This window comes from Gymnoscopelus microlampas, assembly GCF_963454915.1.
Source record: "Gymnoscopelus microlampas genome assembly, contig: SCAFFOLD_107, whole genome shotgun sequence".
Taxonomy (NCBI): domain Eukaryota; kingdom Metazoa; phylum Chordata; class Actinopteri; order Myctophiformes; family Myctophidae; genus Gymnoscopelus; species Gymnoscopelus microlampas.
Genome location: NW_028155819.1, coordinates 7,501 through 27,500, shown reverse-complemented (window position 1 = coordinate 27,500; position 20,000 = coordinate 7,501). Strand labels below are relative to the sequence as shown.

Below are 20,000 nucleotides of genomic sequence, written 5' to 3'. Positions count from 1 at the left end.
GCCTGTTACGTTATCATGGGACTCCACAATGAGTACTAGGAGAAAAAAACAGACTTTACATTTGTTAAAATAGGCGAATTTGGGCTATCCACGATCCTCCTCTAGTGCCAACGGTGGGGGTTGATAGGGGGATCTGTGGAGTAACGCGAGTTTCATTTCTACGTTGGTAAGTGATTTGACACACATCAAACATAACACTTAAAATGACCGGAATTCTCCTTTAAAGGAGAATTCTGCACAACGTTTTTCTTACCTTTAATATTATGTCATGATATCCTAGGACGAATGGTAACAGTAGAAAAAATACATAACTCCATCCCGAGTCCACCGCAGCTAAAAACCCAATGCCTATGGGACTGGTGCTAGTATTTTAATAGCTTCTTTTTTTTTTCAGACCCTTACAGGTCTGTAACTCTGAGAGTGTACACATGATGGAACCAAATGGACCCTTACAGGTCTGTAACTCTGAGTGTACACAAATGGAACCAAATGGACCCTTACAGGTCTGTAACTCTGAGTGTACACAAATGGACCCTTACAGGTCCATTTGGTTCCATCATGTGTACACTCAGAGTTACAGACCCTTACAGGTCTGTAACTCTGAGTGTACACAAATGGAACCAAATGGACCCTTACAGGCAGTGCTTAATTTGTGCCGGAGCAAGCCGGAGCTAGCTCCGGAACCTCTTTGATTGGTACCGGCACCTTTTTGTTTGGACCCGGCACCTCTTTGATTGGATCCAGCACCTTTCCTGTCAATGAAAATCTATAAATAAACTGTGTTTTTATCTCTGTTCTCTCTGTGTTTTATTTCTCTCTGAAGTGATGCCTTTTTGCTTATTTTTTATGCATTTAAATAAAAAAAATAAAAAAAACGGGGGGAAAAAGTGATTTACGGAGTCCCGTGTCACACCACACAATGCGTAATGAGTAGTTTTGTTTCCGCACCGGCACTGTCCGGAGTGTCCGCACTCAAGAGGTAAACAGGTGGTTTACGAGCGAGCGTTAGCCTACTGCTCAAAAAGACAAACAAAACGGTTAACTTTTTTCAAACCAGTAGGAGTGAAGTAAGAAGTAGGAATATGGAGGAAGCGGGCTCTATGGATGTTGTGTGGGCGGTTTTCAACAGATAAACTGAAAGGTAAGAATACGTTGTTTATTGCTATTTTCTGTAGTGCAGTGTTTTGATTGGGAACGATGGTTGTGCTGTGAAATTATGAGTGTTTGGCAAGTGAAAACGTGTGGAGTTGTATGGGCTGCAGTCGCTGCACTGTGGGCATAATGCGTTGCTGTTAACCGTAGGCTATAGCACCATGGACAGTCAGTCAGCGAGCGGCGCTGTTTTGTGTGTGTGTGTGTGTGTGTGTGTGTGTGTGTGTGTGTGTGTGTGTGTGTGTGTGTGTGTGTGCAATTGCTGCGCGATTGACAACGCGTCACTCAGTTTAGGGCTTTATTTTTAAAATAAAACTTTCAGTCCTAATTCAATTCCCCTCCATTGAATGGAAACTACATGGAGTGAGAACAAGAGAGCCTGTTAGAGAGACAGGAGGGGAGACCTTTGTCTTGTGGTGACGTGACGTTACAATTTACATGAGAAGACAGTCGGTCAACACCTCTGTGTGAATAAGATTACTGTGTCTAAATGGGCAAGCATATGATTCATGGACAAAACACACAAGAACATGACAAACTAGAAAAAGTGCTCCTCGGAGCACTGCAGGTCAGGTAGGTTACTGTGGCCTCCTGGTGGCGCTATAATATGCCAATGTGAAAAGGGTGGCATTTATTTTTAGGCCTTTCACGGCAATCAGACCCTGCATTCATGATTTGAGGCATTTTGTTCCAAAAATGTGTTTTGTTAAATTAGACCTGCTGGTGGCGCTATAACAGGCCAATGTGAAAAGGGTGGCATTTGTTCCTCGGCCTAGTGGAATGTGCGTGTCAAATTGCACGGCAATCACACACTGCGTTCATGATTTGAGGCATTTTGTTGAAAACGGACCTATCCTGTAAACTTTGTAAGTCAATGCTAGCCAATTAAGATGGAATATGAAATATCGGACACATCCGTCTTGATGACATGACTATAGAGATACTGTGTACCGATTTGTGTGATTTTTGGACAGAATGTGAAGGAGTAAGAGCAAAAAATGTGTTTTCCAAAAGTCGGCCTCCTGGTGGCGCTCTAAAAGGCAGATATGAAAAATGCAGACCAAAGGTTGTTCCTTGGCCTCTAGGGAGAGTGCGAGCAAAGTAAAAACGTGAATCGGCCTGTTATAGCGCCACCATGAGGCTGATTTGAAAGTTTTGAAGTGGCATTTGTTCCTTGGCATAGTGGGAATGTGCGTGCACAATTTCACGGAAATCGCATGCTACGTTCATGATTTGAGGCATTTTGTTCAAATTGGGCCAATCCTGCAAACTTTGGAAGCCAACTTTAGCCAATCAAGATGGAATATGGAAAATCAGACAGATCCGTGTTGATCACATGACTATAGAGATACTGTGTACTGATTTGCGTGACGTTTGGATAAAATCTGTAGGAGTAATATAAAAAAATGGGTTTTGCACAAATCGGCCTCCTGGTGGCGCTATAACAGGCCCATGTCAAAAACTTTGGGCAAAGGTTCTGAATTGGCATCCAGGGAGTGTGTGTGCACAGTTTCGCTGCGATCAAGACAACGGTGCCGGAGATTAGCTGGTCACAGACGGACGGACACACACACACACACGGACACACACACGGACGGGGTGCAAAACATACTCTCTCGCCATGCCTTCGGCCTGGCGGAGACAATAAATACACCCATAAACAGGACAATTAATCAAACTGTATCTGCTGCCTGTCAAGTTTGGTTATTATTACTTACTATTTCTGTTAGCCACAGTGAGTTTTGCTTATTACTGTACACAGCTCATATTTCTGTGTGTTAGCCACAGTGAGTTTTGCTTATTACTGTACACAGCTCATATTTCTGTGTGTTAGCCACAGTGAGTTTTGCTTATTACTGTACACAGCTCATATTTCTGTGTGTTAGCCACAGTGAGTTTTGTTTATTACTGTACACTACTCATATTTCTGTGTGTTAGCCACGGTGAGTTTTGCTTATTACTGTACACTACTCATATTTCTGTGTGTTAGCCACAGTGAGTTTTGCTTATTACTGTACACAGCTCATATTTCTGTGTGTTAGCCACAGTGAGTTTTGTTTATTACTGTACACTACTCATATTTCTGTGTGTTAGCCACGGTGAGTTTTGCTTATTACTGTACACAACTCATATTTCTGTGTGTTAGTCACAGTGAGTTTTGCTTATTACTGTACTCAACTCATATTTCTGTGTGTTAGCCACAGTGAGTTTTGCTTATTACTGTACTCAACTCATATTTCTGTGTGTTAGTCACAGTGAGTTTTGCTTATTACTGTACACAACTCATATTTCTGTGTGTTAGCCACAGTGAGTTTTGCTTATTAATGTACACAACTCATATTTCTGTGTGTTAGCCACAGTGAGTTTTGCTTATTAATGTACACAACTCATATTTCTGTGTGTTAGTCACAGTGAGTTTTGCTTATTACTGTACACTACTCATATTTCTGTGTGTTAGCCACAGTGAGTTTTGCTTATTACTGTACTCAACTCATATTTCTGTGTGTTAGCCACAGTGAGTTTTGCTTATTACTGTACTCAACTCATATTTCTGTGTGTTAGCCACAGTGAGTTTTGCTTATTACTGTACTCAACTCATATTTCTGTGTGTTAGCCACAGTGAGTTTTGCTTATTACTGTACTCAACTCATATTTCTGTGTGTTAGCCACAGTGAGTTTTGCTTATTAATGTACACAACTCATATTTCTGTGTGTTAGCCACAGTGAGTTTAGCTGTGTGTGCTGTGCATTGTTCTTACAGTTAAAAAATGGACCTGATATAGATAAATGAATGTTTCATTTTCATTTTTTTTTGATACACCACCTCTGATGTTGAATAATTCTAGTGATGTTTGATCATTCATGTTTTCAATTTCATCCTTGAAAATAGAGACATTTTTGGCCGCATTTTTCTTTACTTTATATTTTCATGTTTTTGTTCAATTTCTTGTCATTCTGATGTGGTGCTTTACCAGGCTGACACACAAAGACAAGCTACATGGTGTCATAGAATTCTGTTAACAATAAAAAATATGATTTCTTGAATATGTCAGTTATTCAGATTGATCATTCCAAATTGATAGATTGACTACCAGTGTTCTGATGGGCCACAGTATGTGCCAATGTTACTGCTAATGTTATACTGGGTGAATAAATGTAGTGAAAAAGATTATAAAAAATGCGCGAAAAACCTGTGAAAAGGCAACATTTTCGGGGACCCGGCACCTTCTCTTGGACAAATTAAGCACTGCTTACAGGTCTGTAACTCTGAGTGTAAACAAATGGAACCAAATGGACCCTTAAAGGTCTGTAACTCTGAGTGTACACAAATGGAACCAAATGGACCCTTACAGGTCTGTAACTCTGACAGTGTACAAATGGAACCTAACGGGTCCATTTGGTTCCATTTGTACACTCTCAGAGTTATGGTGGTCCTTGAAATCAAAAGGTTTTGAGAACCTCAGATCTAGGAATAACTAAAGAAATCCATGAATCATTGTTTAAGTTCAGCTACAAGTTATTGTAAATAATAATATAAATAGTACAATAAGAGTATAAAACTACATCAACTGAAGTATTCAAAATATGACAAAATATGACTGTAAATGACAAGATATCATCCTCTGATAAATCACATGCCATCAGAATGGCACAGACAATAACTCAACCAAGTGGCAGCGGTGGCCTAGTGGTTAGAGGGGCGGCCTTGATACCGGAAGGTCCCTAGTTCGATTCCCCAATTCATCACATCAATCATGAATCACCGCTGAATAGCCCTTGAGCAAGGCTTCCATGCAGGGTCCGGCTGGAAACAAGTTTCGTACGTTCCGACACCCTGGGTAAACAACAAACTTTGCTTTGCTTTTACCATAACCACTATTTTAGGCAGAGTATAGACAGCTTTTACCATACTGGTAAAACTCTAATTCAGGGGGTCCGGGACCCCTAGGGGGTCCTCAGAGTTACCACAGGGGGTCCTCCAAATATTTCTGTGACAGGATTCTGAGGGGAGTGAGGGGAATATTAGCCAAAAAATAGCCGATCTGCAAGCACACACTTGCAGATCGGCTATTTTTGGCAAAGAGGTATAGGTGTAGAGGGGAAAAAAAGTTCTAATTTAATTCAATCTGCACCACAATTCTATACAATATGTAGTGTGGGGGGGTCCCTGCTTCATCTCTCTCTCTCAGCTAGGGGGTCCTTGGCCTGAAAAGGTTGAAGACCCCTGCTCTAATTGATGCAATGCGTACTAAATGTAGTCTCCTTTCCTATGTCTGGGCGAGAGACTGAGTCCTGGTTCACTTTGCAACTAGACCTAGAAAAGTCTTCTAGCCCCCCCCTCCCCCCCCCTCCACACACGCACGCACGCACGCACGCGCGCGCGCGCGCGCACGCACACACACACACACACACACACACACACACACACACACACACACACACACACACACACACACACACACACACACACACACACACACACACACACACACACACACACACACACACACACACACACACACACACACACACACACACACACACACACAGCTGTATCTCTGTAAATATACTTGTACGCAGTGGTGGAAAAAGTACTCAAATTCTTTATAAAAGTACCAATACTGCAATATAAAAATACTCTGTTACAAGTGAAAGTCCAGAATTAAAAATGTTACTTGAGTAAAAGTACAAAAGTATTGGCATCAAAATGTACTTAAAGTACCAAAAGTAAAAGTACTAAATATTTGAAAATAGCAGATCTACAAGCTCACAACGCGTCGCGATACGACGCGTTGTGAGCTTGTAGATCTGCTATTTTCAAATAGCCTAGGTATAAAATAGGGCTAAAGTGGTTAATGTATGTTTTATAATGTAATAATTTATATCTGAAATGTAACTAGTAACTAAAGTTGTCAAATAATTGTAGTGGAGTAAAAGTACAATATTTGACGTAAAAGTAAAAGTATTGGACATTGTAAATACTCAAGTAAAGTACAAATACCTCAAAATGTTACTTAAGTACAGTACTTAAGTAAATGTACTTTGTTACTTTCCACCACTGATTGTATTGTATGTGTTTCTATGTGTTGATGAGTTGAACACACAGGACCAGTCAGTGTTACAGGGTGTCTTGTGCCATGTAGCCTACAGCTCCACCCTGTGGAGGTTACATGCCATGACATGCAGTATATACCTGCCTCATAAACTATTCTAACTACAGTATAATGTAAAGCTTCTCCTGGCTAACAAACACACAGAGAAGAAGTAAACTATGAACAAACAGAAGTTATTTAAGATGTTTTTTGATAATAATACATGTTTTTAGACGGCGTTGGCATTCATTTACATTGTGCAGATTTAACCCTTTAAGACCGGGAACGCATCTGTGTCACTTTTTGATTTGAGCTAAAAAGCATTTTTTTACACTTTGGCTATTCAGAAATAGCAGATCTACAAGCTCATGTGCCGGTGCCGCGCTACGAGCTTGTAGATCTGCTATTTTTGAAAAAATCTTGAAAATTCGGGGCAAAATCTTGGATTATATATTTTTTAAAAGCGAACATTTGTAAAATATTTAGTTCCAGGAACCCCCAGAAGCAAAGATTTGAGTTACAAATGTCTGCAAAAAAAAACCCCCAAAAAAACGAATATTTGCACAAATGTTCACGATTTTTCAAAAATAACAGATATACAAGCTCATAGCGCGGCACTCGGTGCCGCGCTATGAGCTTGTATATCTGCTATTTTTGAATAGCCAAAGAAATCTAAAAATGACACACGTGCTGCGTTCCCAGTCTTTCCCGGAAATCCATTGAGACCAGGGTCTCTTTTTCAATGGTGCCCTGTGTACAAAAAGACATTTACAACAATGGTTTTACAGAGGACAACAAGGTACATATAAAAATAAAAAAGGTTGCAAAAGTTATATATTAAAACCATATATTACACCAAGCATGTGCATAGATCTTCTTCCACAATAAGGTCAGCTAACAATCTTTTAAAAATAGCAAAAGAGACAAGGGCATCTAACTTCAGTTTTTCTTGACACCTGTTCCATATATATGGAGCATATACACTGAAGGCTGTATCTCCCAGTTTAGAATTGGTTGTGGTTGTGGGCACCTTCAGCAGAATGTTATTATCTTGAGATCTGGTACCATGACTTGAGGTATTGGGCTCTAACAGGTCTGTCAAATACAGGGTCAGTTTTCCAAGTAGTGCCTTGTATGTAAACAGGGAGACATGTTGCTTCCTTCTAAGAGCCAGGGAAGACCATCCTACTGAGGTGTACAATGTGCAGTGATGAGTCCTGAAACCTGCACCTGTGATGAAGCGGAGTGCACTGTGATAGATTGCATCCAAGGGTTTTAAAGTGCTGTCTGCGGCATGCATATATAAAATATCTCCATAGTCAAATATTGGCATGATTGTAGCTTGGATGACCCTCTTTCTGTTTTCTTTAGAAAAGCAAGATCTATTTCTGTAGAGGAAGCCAGTTTTAGGCTTACTTTTCTTAGTTAGGTTGGTTAGATGACTTTTAAGTGCCCTACCAAAAGGAGTAAAGGAGTGTAAAACCCTACTCACTTTCAAAACTGCCCTAAAGAATCACCTTCAGGAGGCTGCAATTCAAAAATGGCCCCTGTCCAAGTCCTAACCTACCCCATGTCCTAACCTAACCTACCCCCTACCCCCCCCCTCTCTTCTTCTTTTGTACATATTTTTCACTCTTCATACCAGTAACCTGTAAACTGATTGTATGACATTCTGTATAGTAGTGTGTGTGTATATATGTGCCTGTCTCTTATATGTATAGTAGTGTGTATATCTGTGTCTCTTATATGTATAGTAGTGTGTATATCTGTCTCTTATATGTATAGTAGTGTGTATATATGTGCCTGTCTCTTATATGTATAGTAGTGTGTATATCTGTGTCTCTTATATGTATAGTAGTGTGTATATCTGTCTCTTATATGTATAGTAGTGTGTATATCTGTGTCTCTTATATGTATAGTAGTGTGTATATCTATCTGTCTCTTATATGTATAGTAGTGTGTATATATGTATGTCTCTTATATGTATAGTAGTGTGTATATATGTGTGTCTCTTATATGTATAGTAGTGTGTATATCTATCTGTCTCTTATATGTATAGTAGTGTGTATATATGTGTGTCTCTTATATGTATAGTAGTGTGTATACAGTATATGTGTGTCTCTTATATGTCATCATGATTTGTGTGCATGGGGGATTTCATCTTAAACAAGCTCAGTGCTTTAATGAGTCTTACAGTTTAGTAGACCTTGTATTGTGAATGAGTACTTCCATGTACTGTTATGTACTGTTCTCATGTCTTACTAAATAAAGTACATCAATCAATCAATCAAACCAGTCAGTCAGTCAGCGCCATCTTCATAATAGATAAATACACATTCAGACAGAACAGAATTTATATATATATATATATATATATATATATATATATATATATATATATATATATATATATATATATATATATATATATTTCTTTTTTTTTTTTTTTTTTTTTTTTTTTTTTCATGTAGCCCGAGGCCTGGCTCGGTCCGAAAGCGCCGGGTTAGGGTAGAATTTGAGAACTCTAGTGTGTGTGTGTGTGTGTGTGTGTGTGTGTGTGTGTGTGTGTGTGTGTGTGTGTGTGTACCTTCAGCAGTGTGTCAGTGAGGTACACACAGCACCATGCTCCTAACACACACACCACCAGGGGAACCGGAATCATCTCGTCTCATCAGGCGGAACAACAGCTACTGATGAGGGTCCTCTGGTCCTGGTGGAGGGGGGTCCCTGGTGGTCCTCTGGTCAGATGTATGTCCTGGTGGTCCTCTGGTGGTCCTCTGGTGGTCCTCTGGTGGTCCTATTAGTCCATGAGCCAGACAAGACGTCAGTATCAAATGTTTATAGGGTCAACAGAACACTAAAGTCTGACATAACGTACTCATCATACCTGGTCATGTTTTTTTTTCCCACATTCTGAATCCCCATAGACCAGTGGTTCTCAAACTTTTTCATGCCAAAGACCCCCAAAATGATATGTATTTGGCTGCGGACCCCCCCATCTAAAAATGTTGTTCCAGGGACCCCCCCAGAAGCAAAGATTTGAGTTACAAATGTTCGCTTTAAAGAATATATATATTCAAAGATTTGCACAAATTTTCAAGATTTTTCAAAAATAGCAGATCTACAAGCTCGTACCGCGGCACTCGGTGCCGCGCTACGAGCTTGTAGATCTGCTATTTTTGAATAGCCGAAAGTATAAAAGGTCATTATTCTGATGCTATATTTACACATTTTGCTGGGTAACCCCTGGAACCCTCTTAAGTACCCCTGGGGGTCCCCGGACCCCAATTTGAGAACCAAGGCCATAGACATGTTTAATCTCATCAAATAAGAACTGTGTTCCATAAATAAACCAATGACCCCGGCGGTTTGACTCTTATGGATATGAAGCATCAACTGACGGTGAGAAAACCATAATGTTACTTCAGCCCAATTAGTTACATTTTGGCCAGAACCAGGCCAGAACCACCCCACCTCACCTGTCAACAACCCGGGACCCCTCACCTCCAATATCCACAATAATGCAAAAAAAACCTAGGTGTTATTTTTGACAGCAACTTCAAATTTGACAAACAGATTAGCTCAGTCATAAAAAAACAGCTTTTTTCATTTACGACTCCTGGCCAAAATCAAACCATATCTCCCTCTCAAACAATTTGAATTAGTAATCCATGCCTTCATCACATCTAGGATTGACTACTGTAATGCACTATACTATGGCATCGACCTCTCCCTACTCAGGCGTTTACAACTAGTACAAAACGCTGCTGCTCGCCTTCTCAGAGGCATCAAAAAATATGACCACATCACTCCAGTGTTGGCCTCTCTCCATTGGCTTCCGGTAAAATACAGAATTGATTTTAAAATGTTATTATTTGCTTTTAAATCCATCAACGGTCTGGCCCCCCCATATATGGCTGAACTCCTAACACCCCATAACCCACCCAGAGCTCTTAGGTCTGCTGACCAGTCATTGCTGACTGTGCCAGTGGCAGTGGTGGCCTAGTGGTTAGAGGGGCGGCCTTGATACCGGAAGGTCCCTAGTTCGATTCCCCAATTCATCACATCAATCATGAATCACCGCTGAATAGCCCTTGAGCAAGGCTTCCATGCAGGGTCCGGCTGGAAACAAGTTTCGTACTTAGTCCGACACCCTGGGTAAACAACAAACTTTGCTTTGCTTTGCCATCAAACCGAACCCTCAAAACCAGAGGTGATCGCTCTTTTGCGGTGGCAGCCCCACAGCTGTGGAACAATCTCCCCCTCCTCCACATCAGATCTGTTCAGTCCATCCAGATATAAGACCTTACTTAAAACCCATCTTTTCTCTCTGGCCTTTAAACCACATCCAATCATAAAATGTCCTTTTTTGCTGATTTGATGTATCGTTTCCTTTTCTTCGTTTTGTTTTTACCTGTGCAGCACTTTGGTTCAACTAACGTTGTGTAAAAATGTGCTATATAAATAAAGTTTGATTGATTGATTGATTGAGACTGTATCAAATATGACTGACTGACTATCATAAACAATACAGAACCTCATCCCTGACAATATCTATCTATCTATCTATCTATCTATCTATCTATCTATATATATATATATAAATAATATAAATGATACAGAGCCACCTGACAATATCGCAGACAATACCTGACAGTTTGTTTATTTTTGGAACACAATTCTTATATGAGACGATTCTAAGATGAACCAATGTTATTCTCCATTTAACCCATGAAGACCTGGAACTGTGTCATTTTTAGATTTGAGCTAAAAAGATTTATTTTACACTTTGGGCTATTCAAAAATAGCAGATCTACAAGCTCATAGCACGGCACCGAGTGCCGCGCTACGATCTTGTAGATCTGCTATTTTTGAAAAATCGTGAATATGTGTGAAAATCTTTGAATATATATATTTTTAAAGCGAACATTTTTAACTCAAATTGTTGCCTCTGGGGGGTCCCTGGAACAAAATATTTTGATGGGGGTCGGCGGCCAAATACATATCATTTTGAGGGTCCTTGATATGAAAAAGATTGAGAACCACTGATATAGAAACATACGTTTTTCAGAAAACTGTTGAGATTTAGGAGACATGTAGAATCGGCTTCAGGTCTCAATGGGTTAACAAAAATAAAACAAAAATAAATGATAGACAACACAACACTATGAAATATCCCCAGTTGATTTACACGAAGACAATTATTTATTGTATTACAAGTCTTCTGAAATTGGATGTTTAGATATGCAAATGAGGCATTACAGGGGCAAATAAATAAGCCCTAATGTGTTTAACTTTACATAGAGAGGAAAAGAAAGAAACGATTGAGAAATGTTATAATGTTACACATGTAAAAAAAAATAGCAGAAATAGCAGATCTACAAGCTTACAACGCGTCACGCGTTGTAAGCTTGTAGATCGGCTATTTCTGCTTTTGTTTTCATATTTGAAAATATTGTGAACATTTTTCAACATGCAAACGATTATGACGATTATGCAAAAACACTTGTGATCAGACGATCATGTAATAATTGTGACAGAGCCTCGATGGCATACTGAGGCATTTGTAGATCGGTTTAATATATCAGGGCTTTAGCATATGATCCAAAATCATGATAATCGTGTCTAGGTTCTCTTGAGGTTGGCTATCACATGTTTGTAACTCGCAGAGCCCTGAAACATGACAGTCATACCATGACAGTCATGGAACCACTTGATCCTGGTTTGCGATTTCTTTACATTTACCACCGCTACATCTACATAAACGTTCACATTTGAAATGTAAAGTGCTGACCCCTATGCTATGGATGTAACAAGTTGAAACGCACGGGTCTAAATACCCATATATCCCGTATTGTTCAATAAAAAGATTATTAATCCAATCGGTGGCCATTTTCTATTTTGTTTTTATAGTGTGTAAGAGTGCGATACACCTCCCAACCGATAGGGTCGCGTTGTTGAAAGCGTCGGAGAAAATGCAGAGACAATGGCCGGCCATCGGATTAAAATGCTTTTCATTGAACAAGACGGAAGATACGGGTACTTACACCCGGGCGTTTTATCTCGTTATATCCGTGGCCGTGAGGTCAGCACTTTATATTGTAAATCTAAACGTTTATGTAGATGTATGGGTTGTAAATGTAAAACATTCTCCAACCCAGGAACAGGTAGCGCCATGACGCTTATGACCATGGATACAGCTTCACAGAGATGTGTGTCAGGCCATGTTCAAACCCTGAGCATTCAGGGAGCTTTGCACTGATGAGTCCAGGTCTTATATATCAGGTCTTAACCAGAAGATATAGATATAGATCAGGGGTCTTCAACCTTTTCAGGCCAAGGACCCCCTAGCTAAGAGAGAGATGAAGCAGGGACACCTTAGCTGACAGAGGGATGAAGCAGGGACCCCTTACCTGAGAGAGAGAGATGAAGCAGGGACCCCTTAGCTGAGAGAGAGATGAAGCAGGGACCCCTTAGGTGAGAGAGAGATGAAGCAGGGACCCCTTAGCTGACAGAGAGATGTAGCAGGGACCCCTTAGCTGACAGAGAGATGTAGCAGGGACCCCTTAGCTGACAGAGAGATGAAGCAGGGACCCCTTAGCTAAGAGAGAGATGAAGCAGGGACCCCCCTCTATATAAAAATTGGCCAAAGTTCTCCTCAGAAAAGGGATGCTAGGGTTCAAGTTAAGGAAAAATATATATATATATCACATAAAGATTTTGGCGGACCCCCTGTAGTAACTCTGAGGACCCCCTAGGGGTCCCGGACCCCCTGTTGAAGACCCCTGATATAGAGTATATAGATCTAGTTATCATGATAAACTACAGATGATGACATTTACCTCTGATAACCTGGAACTATATGTCCTGGTGGTCCCTGGATGTCCTGGTGGTCCCTGGATGTCCTGGTGGTCCTCTGGTTCCTAATGGATGGGTCAAGGGGGTCCGGGGGGTCCGCGGACCATCAGATGTAGTTGTAAATGTCTTATTGCGTCGGAAATGTCTTATTTTTTATTTCATTTGCCGTTCTATTCACAGGTTCTATTGACAACAAAACGTCATCACTGTGCGACCGTCTTTCTTCATCCTGGTCAGACGTGATCAGTGGATCAGCAGAGTGATGGATCTGTGAAGCGGCGTTGCCAGATATTGTGAGAGAAATAAGCAACCAGGTCTATGAAAACAAGCCCGAAGGAAGCGACTATGCTAAGGGTGTTATGAAAGAAAAATAGCAGATTGCGGCGCGTTGTGAGCTTGTAGATCAGCTGTTTTAAAGACAAGAAGAGGGAAATTGCTTTTTGAAAATAAAAGGTGATTTTTCTTAATTCCGTTGAAACATTTTAATAACACAAATCTTATATAGGGGTCCCTGGTAAAACATATTTTCAGATGGGGGTCCGTTCAAATAAATATTAATTTGGGGGTCCTTGCTTTGAAAATATTTGATAACCACCGGTTTATAAAAAACATCAAAACAAGACCGAACACACAACTACACTTTAGAAACAAGACCAATAAAATGCAATATTTACAAGCACCTTTAAAAGGAAAACAAGGCCAATGTCGCTTATAATAAGCAGACCTGGCAACTCTGATCCCCAGCCAGACGCGATCAGTCAAACACTGAGTTGAGAGCAGAGTGATCGATCTCAGCGTTGCCAGATCTTGTGAGACAAATAATCAACCAGGTCTAGGAAAAAAAGCCCAAAAGAAGCGACTACAATAAGGCCACATGAACACCTTTATGAACCTATATAGTATATAGGTTCATAAACGTGTTCATGTGGCCTTATCATAGTGTGGGTTGAGGTTTTGTGTGCGTGTTTTTAAAAACAAGAGACTTCACAGAAAACAAGCCCGAAGTCGCTTATAAAAAGCAGACATGGCAACGCTGCTTGCCCGGATACAGTAGGCGGGCTCTAGAGTCTAGACCGGATGTCTGCCACACTGAGCTGATAGGAACCATAGACATATAAAGACATTATATCTATGTTAGAAACCAATACAAACATGAGTGGATGAGGACTGTATTTCATTTTCATTTAAAGGACTTTTATATGTTTAAATTAAAGAGATAAAACAACAAATTGCCAACTTATTTACCTATTAAAGTTTAATAGGTAAAGAAGTTTGTATGAGTTAATATTTGTTCTCCTCCTTTGTACCTTTGTTTTTGTATTCTTATTTGTCTCTTATGCTGTTTGTTTTATGACTATATATATATATATATATATATATATATATATATATATATATATATATATATATATATATATATATATATATAGTCAGTTTATTTACCCCAATATAATCATATTTGAACTGGGGAACATCAGATAGACATTGTGAAAATAGCCGATCTACAAGCTCACAACGGCTCGCACCGCGAGCCGTTGTGAGCTTGTAGATCTGCTATTTTCACAATGTTTGCCTCTTTCCCATGAATAACATTTGACCAATTTTGACCAATTTGGTATTAAAACGGTGGTAAAATAAGGTCATTAAATGGTAGAAACCTTTCTATTGTACGTTGTTGGTTTGTTTACCGTTGAGTGAGAAAACAATGTTGCACATTAAGCTTGACCATATGGGGGGACCCCCCCCCCCTCCACCTCCCCCCCTGGGGGTCCCGATCGAGCGACAGGTTGAGAAGCAGTGGAGTAGCCCTTTAAGCCTAGATAAATGTCCATGAATGTAGCCTGAGGGATGGATGGGGGGAGGGTGTGGGGGCTGATAGACATGGTGACACACACACACACAGGTGAGTGGATGTTGGAGGATGGATTTGCATAGAGACAGACAGTCACTCTGTTCAGTTAATCTACAGAGTCTGCTCTCATACCGACCCTGCTGATGCAGAGACACTGACAACAGGAGAAACACTGAGCTCAGAGACCTTACAGAGTCACTAACAGGAGGAGAACTGATCTAACAGACCTTACAGAGTCACTAACAGGAGGAGAACTGATCTAACAGACCTTACAGAGTTACTAACAGGAGGAGAACTAACTGATCTCAACACAGACAGTAAGAAAAGGAACAGATTCACCTTTAACAGCCATCACACGGTGAGTGGAATCATAATAATGTACTATATAATATATTTAATAATATCAGTGGTGGAAAGTAAGCAAGTACATTTACTTAAGTACTGTACTTAAGTAACATTTTGAGGTATTTGTACTTTACTTGACTATTTCCAATTTCCAATACTTTTACTTCTACTCCACTACATCTCAAGAGGCAAATATTGTACTTTTACTCCACTACAATTATTCGAGAACTTTAGTTACTAGTTACCTTTCATATATAAATTATTACATTATAAAACATATACATTAACCTCTTTAGCCCTATTTTATAGGGAACGGGCATAGGGAGGAGTCGAGGCGGAGCCTGGCTACCAGTGACGTATTTCGGCAGCCATCTTAGTTAGCCTCGTATCAATAACAACATTGACAGTTACTCACAACGTGTCCTGAACGCACAGTCTGTGTAAAGTCTACAACACATTAAAGGACAGAAGATGGACCAGGCAATGCGTGACATTACCATACAGAGAGAAGCTGAACGCGGACGCAAAGGCACGCTACCTGGGAAAAATGTCATTACATCTGTGCCCCTGTAATGACAGTGCCGAGTCAGAGTCACAATCATTCATTTCATAGACTGGTTCACCTGAACCGAAAATAAAATATAGTCATCTTGAGTACTGATTATCTATATATTATTATTATTATTAGTGAAGTATTATTATTATTATTATTATTATTATTATATTCATTCATTAATCATTGAGCTAGTAAGTGAATGGAACGGGACCTGTGTTGCCAGATTTCGCGAGAGAAATAAGCAACCAGGTATATGAAAACAAGCCCAAAAGAAGTGGCTTTGTGACATTGGCTACTTGGAAAAAATAGCCGATCTACAAGCTCACGTGAGCTTGTACATAGGCTATTTAAAAAAAAACTCTTGCAATAAAATAAACAATATTTGGATTTTTTTTTAAACATTCTAACAACACAAATGCTCCCTGGCACAGAACATTTTCATGACAATATTTGAGAACCACTGGTTATTGCTTATTTAGGAAACAAGCCTAAATAAGCAATAACACTTTATAAATAAGCCACACAAAAAACGCAACCCGCAATAGGCCGCAAATACCAATTTTACAAGCAACTTAACAGAAAAAGCCAGAAAAAGTTCTGCCCAAAGTCGCTTATAATAAGCCGACATGGCAACGCTGATTCTCTCCCAGAAACGGTCTTATCAACACAACATGTTTATATTTTTATTGTGTGCTGTCATGCTTGTTTGAACACGGGTAGAGAGCCTAAATGTGTTTGTTTCATTGTATTTAAGATATTCGATGTAAATTCTTTTTTTTTTTAATGCCAGATTTAGCTAATACTGCCGTAAACGTCCCATTCAAACTGCTAGCCTAGCCACTTAGCCGATGCTCTGCTCTGAGACTCTGAGCACAACAGATGTTTATATTTTTATTGTGTGCTGTCATGCTTGTTTGAGCACAGAAGCATATGTGTAAGAGATTATACAAGTTAGATATAGATAGAAGAGAGGTGGAAGATAATGTACATCGTCTACACATTGCTGTTTGCTGAACGAGCAGGACTACAGAGTGATGTACCAGGATGTACTAGCGTGACCAGACAGATAGTAGAGAGATGGAAGATCATGTACACAGTGTCTACACTTGCTGCTTGCTGAGAACAACGAGCACAGGACTACAGAGTGATGTACCAGGATGTACCAGCGCGACCACAAAGATAGTAGAGAGATGGAAGATCATGTACACCGTCTACACTTGCTGCATGCTCCAAGTAGTAACGGCAGAGTGATGTACCAGCGCGACCAAACAAGCTAAGGCTTATGGCGGCCAAAGTGGGCGGAGTTAACGGCGTGACGAAACTGTGACATCGCTACGCCCTTTCCCTATAGCTAGGCTATTTTCAAATATTTTAGTACTTTTACTTTTGGTACTTTAAGTACATTTTGATGCCAATACCGTTGTACTTTTAGTCAAGTACATTTTTAATTCCGGACTTTTACTTGTAACAGAATACTTCTACACGGCAGTATTGATACTTTTACTTAAGTATAACATTTGAGTACCACCACTGAATGTTTCTTTCACCTTGTAATCACCTCATATTCTCCCTCTCTCTCTCTCTCTCTCTCTCTCTCTCTCTCTCTCTCCCTCCCTCTCCCTCTCCCTCTCCCTCTCCCTCTCCCTCTCTCTCTCTCTCTCTCTCTCTCTCTCTCTCTCTCTCTCTCTCTCTCTCTCTCCTCTCCCTCTCCCTCTCCTCTCTCTCTCTCTCTCTCTCTCTCTCTCTCTCTCTCTCTCTCTCTCTCTCTCTCTCTCTCTCTCTCTCTCTCTCTCTCTCTCTCTCTCTCTCTCTCCCTCTCTCTCTCTCTCTCTCTCTCTCTGCTAAGGTAAAGGCAGACAATGATAGAGAGACCTTACATACACACAGAGTTAGTTAAGCAGCAGTGTGAGGTCTTGTAGATCTGGTTTTGATTCTTTGATGATTCTGTGATGCAGGTCGGGTTGCCTTGTTAGTGGGAGGAGCTTGGTGACGGCGTGAGCCAATCGGGACGAGCGGAACCAGGTCAGGTATCCAAGAAGGACCAAAGAGAGAGAGAGAGAGAGAGAGAGAGCTGTCAGGGCACAGCAACCACACACACACACACACACCACGAGGTAAGAGAGACACACACACACACACACACACACACACACACACACACACACACACACACACACACACACACACACACACACACACACACACACACACACACACACACACACACACACACACACACACACCTTTTAACCTTTAAGGGCCTGCTACTATGATGTGTGTGTGTGTGTGTGTGTGTGTGTGTGTGTGTGTGTGTGTGTGTGTGTGTGTGTGTGTGTGTGTGTGTGTGTGTGTGTGTGTGTGTGTGTGTGTGTGTGTGTGTGTGTGTGTGTATGTGTGTATGTGTGTGTGTGTGTTTATATTTTTAATAACGTGTCAGACGACAAATGAGGTCATTTCCATTTTGGTCTCTGAGGTTTGTGGAGAGAGGTTTAACAGAGCGCCTCCTAGAGGACAAGCGTTGTCATGTCAAACATTCCCTACATATACATCAAGTCATATTCACCGTTTCATGTTTTGTTCATAAACTAACGCCCTACTTCATCACACAAGAGTGTCACACAAGAGTATATAGTGAAAATAGCAGATCTACAAGCTCACAACACCTCGCAACAACACGAGCAGCGGTGTAAAAAGTACTCAAATTCTTTACTTAAGTAAAAGTACCAATACTGCAATATAAAAATACTCTGTTACAAGTAAAAGTCCAGAATTCAAAATTTACTTGAGTAAAAGTACAAAAGTATTGGCATCAAAATGTACTTAAAGTACAAAAAGCAAAAGTACTAAATATTTGAAAATAGCCTGTGTATAAAATAGGTTTAAAGTGGCTAATGTATGTTTCATTATATCATAGTTAGTATATCTGAAAAGTAACTAGTAACTAAAGTTTTCAAGCAAATGTAGTGGAGTAAAAGTACAATATTTGCCTCTGAGATGTAGTGGAGTAGAAGTAAAAGTATTGGAAATTGGAAATACTCAAATAAAGTACAAATACCTTAAAATACTTAAGTACAGTACTTAAGTAAATGTACTTAGTTACTTTCCACCACTGACTAACGCCCTACTTCATCACACAAGAGTATATATTGAAAATAGCAGATCTACAATCTCACAACACCTCGCAACAACACGAGGCGTTGTGAGCTTGTAGATCGGCTATTTTCAATATATATACGTTCTAGAAATAATATTAGCAATGAAATTGTGCATCGTGAATGTACCGTTTGTTCAGGAGTGAGACTGTGTTGGTTTGTTATAACCTAGAATGTGTCGTGTGTGGTGTCAACACGTGTGTGTGCGTGTGTGTGTGTGTGTGTGTGTGTGTGTGTGTGTGTGTGTGTGTGTGTGTGTGTGTGTGTGTGTGTGTGCGCATGTGTGTGTGTATGCGTGTGCGTGCGTGTGTGTGTGTGTGTGTGTGTGTGTGTGTGGGGACAGAAAACAGGTCCCTCACTGTGTATCAGATTCCTATTTATAGTACGAACAAATCCTAGATATGAGAGGAATCTCTACCACTTAGAGAGAGAGAGAGAGAGAGAGAGAGAGAGAGAGAGAGAGAGAGAGAGAGAGAGAGAAAACTATGGTTGAGCGAGGGTGAGAGAGACATGCAGCAGAAAGGAGATTGTGTGTGTGAGAGACAGACAGACAGACAGACAGACAGACAGACAGACAAAGAGAGTGAGACAGAGGTAGTGTGAAAGTGAAAAAGAGAGCGAGAGAGACAGAGACACACAGAGAGAGAGAGAGAGAGCTGTCATCAACAGGTAAGACGCTACAACGTTGTGCGTGTGTGTGTGCATGCGTGCGTGCGGGGATGTGTGTGTTTGTGTGTGTGTGTGTGTGTGTGTGTGTGTGTGTGTGTGTGTGTGTGTGTGTGTGTGTGTGTGTGTGTGTGTGTGTGTGTGTGTGTGTGTGTGCGTGCGTGTTTAATGAAGGTGTATACTGCATCATGACATAGTTATCATCATCATTTACATACAGTAACAATTGCTTGTTCTGCTTTAATGATAGTTTTATCAGTGAAGATTGACAGGAGAGAGAGAGAGAGAGAGAGAGAGAGAGAGAGAGACGCAGCAAACGTCGTCGG

The 20,000-nt window shown here is 40.4% G+C and overlaps 1 protein-coding gene across 1 annotated transcript in view; it reads right to left on the bottom strand.

The window, feature by feature from the left end:
• The window catches only part of LOC311041230 (membrane-bound transcription factor site-2 protease-like), an 80,235-nt gene extending 66,936 nt beyond the window's left edge, over positions 1-13,299 (bottom strand). Inside the window, exons 1-2 of the mRNA XM_084086135.1 lie at positions 13,088-13,299; positions 8,833-9,042 (exon numbers count right to left, since the gene is read on the bottom strand). Of these exons, the coding sequence (XP_083942261.1) occupies positions 8,833-8,907 (75 nt within the window). The 5' untranslated portion in view covers positions 8,908-9,042; positions 13,088-13,299. The remainder of the gene's footprint in view (positions 1-8,832; positions 9,043-13,087) is intronic.
• Between the last annotated feature and the right edge of the window lie 6,701 nt (positions 13,300-20,000).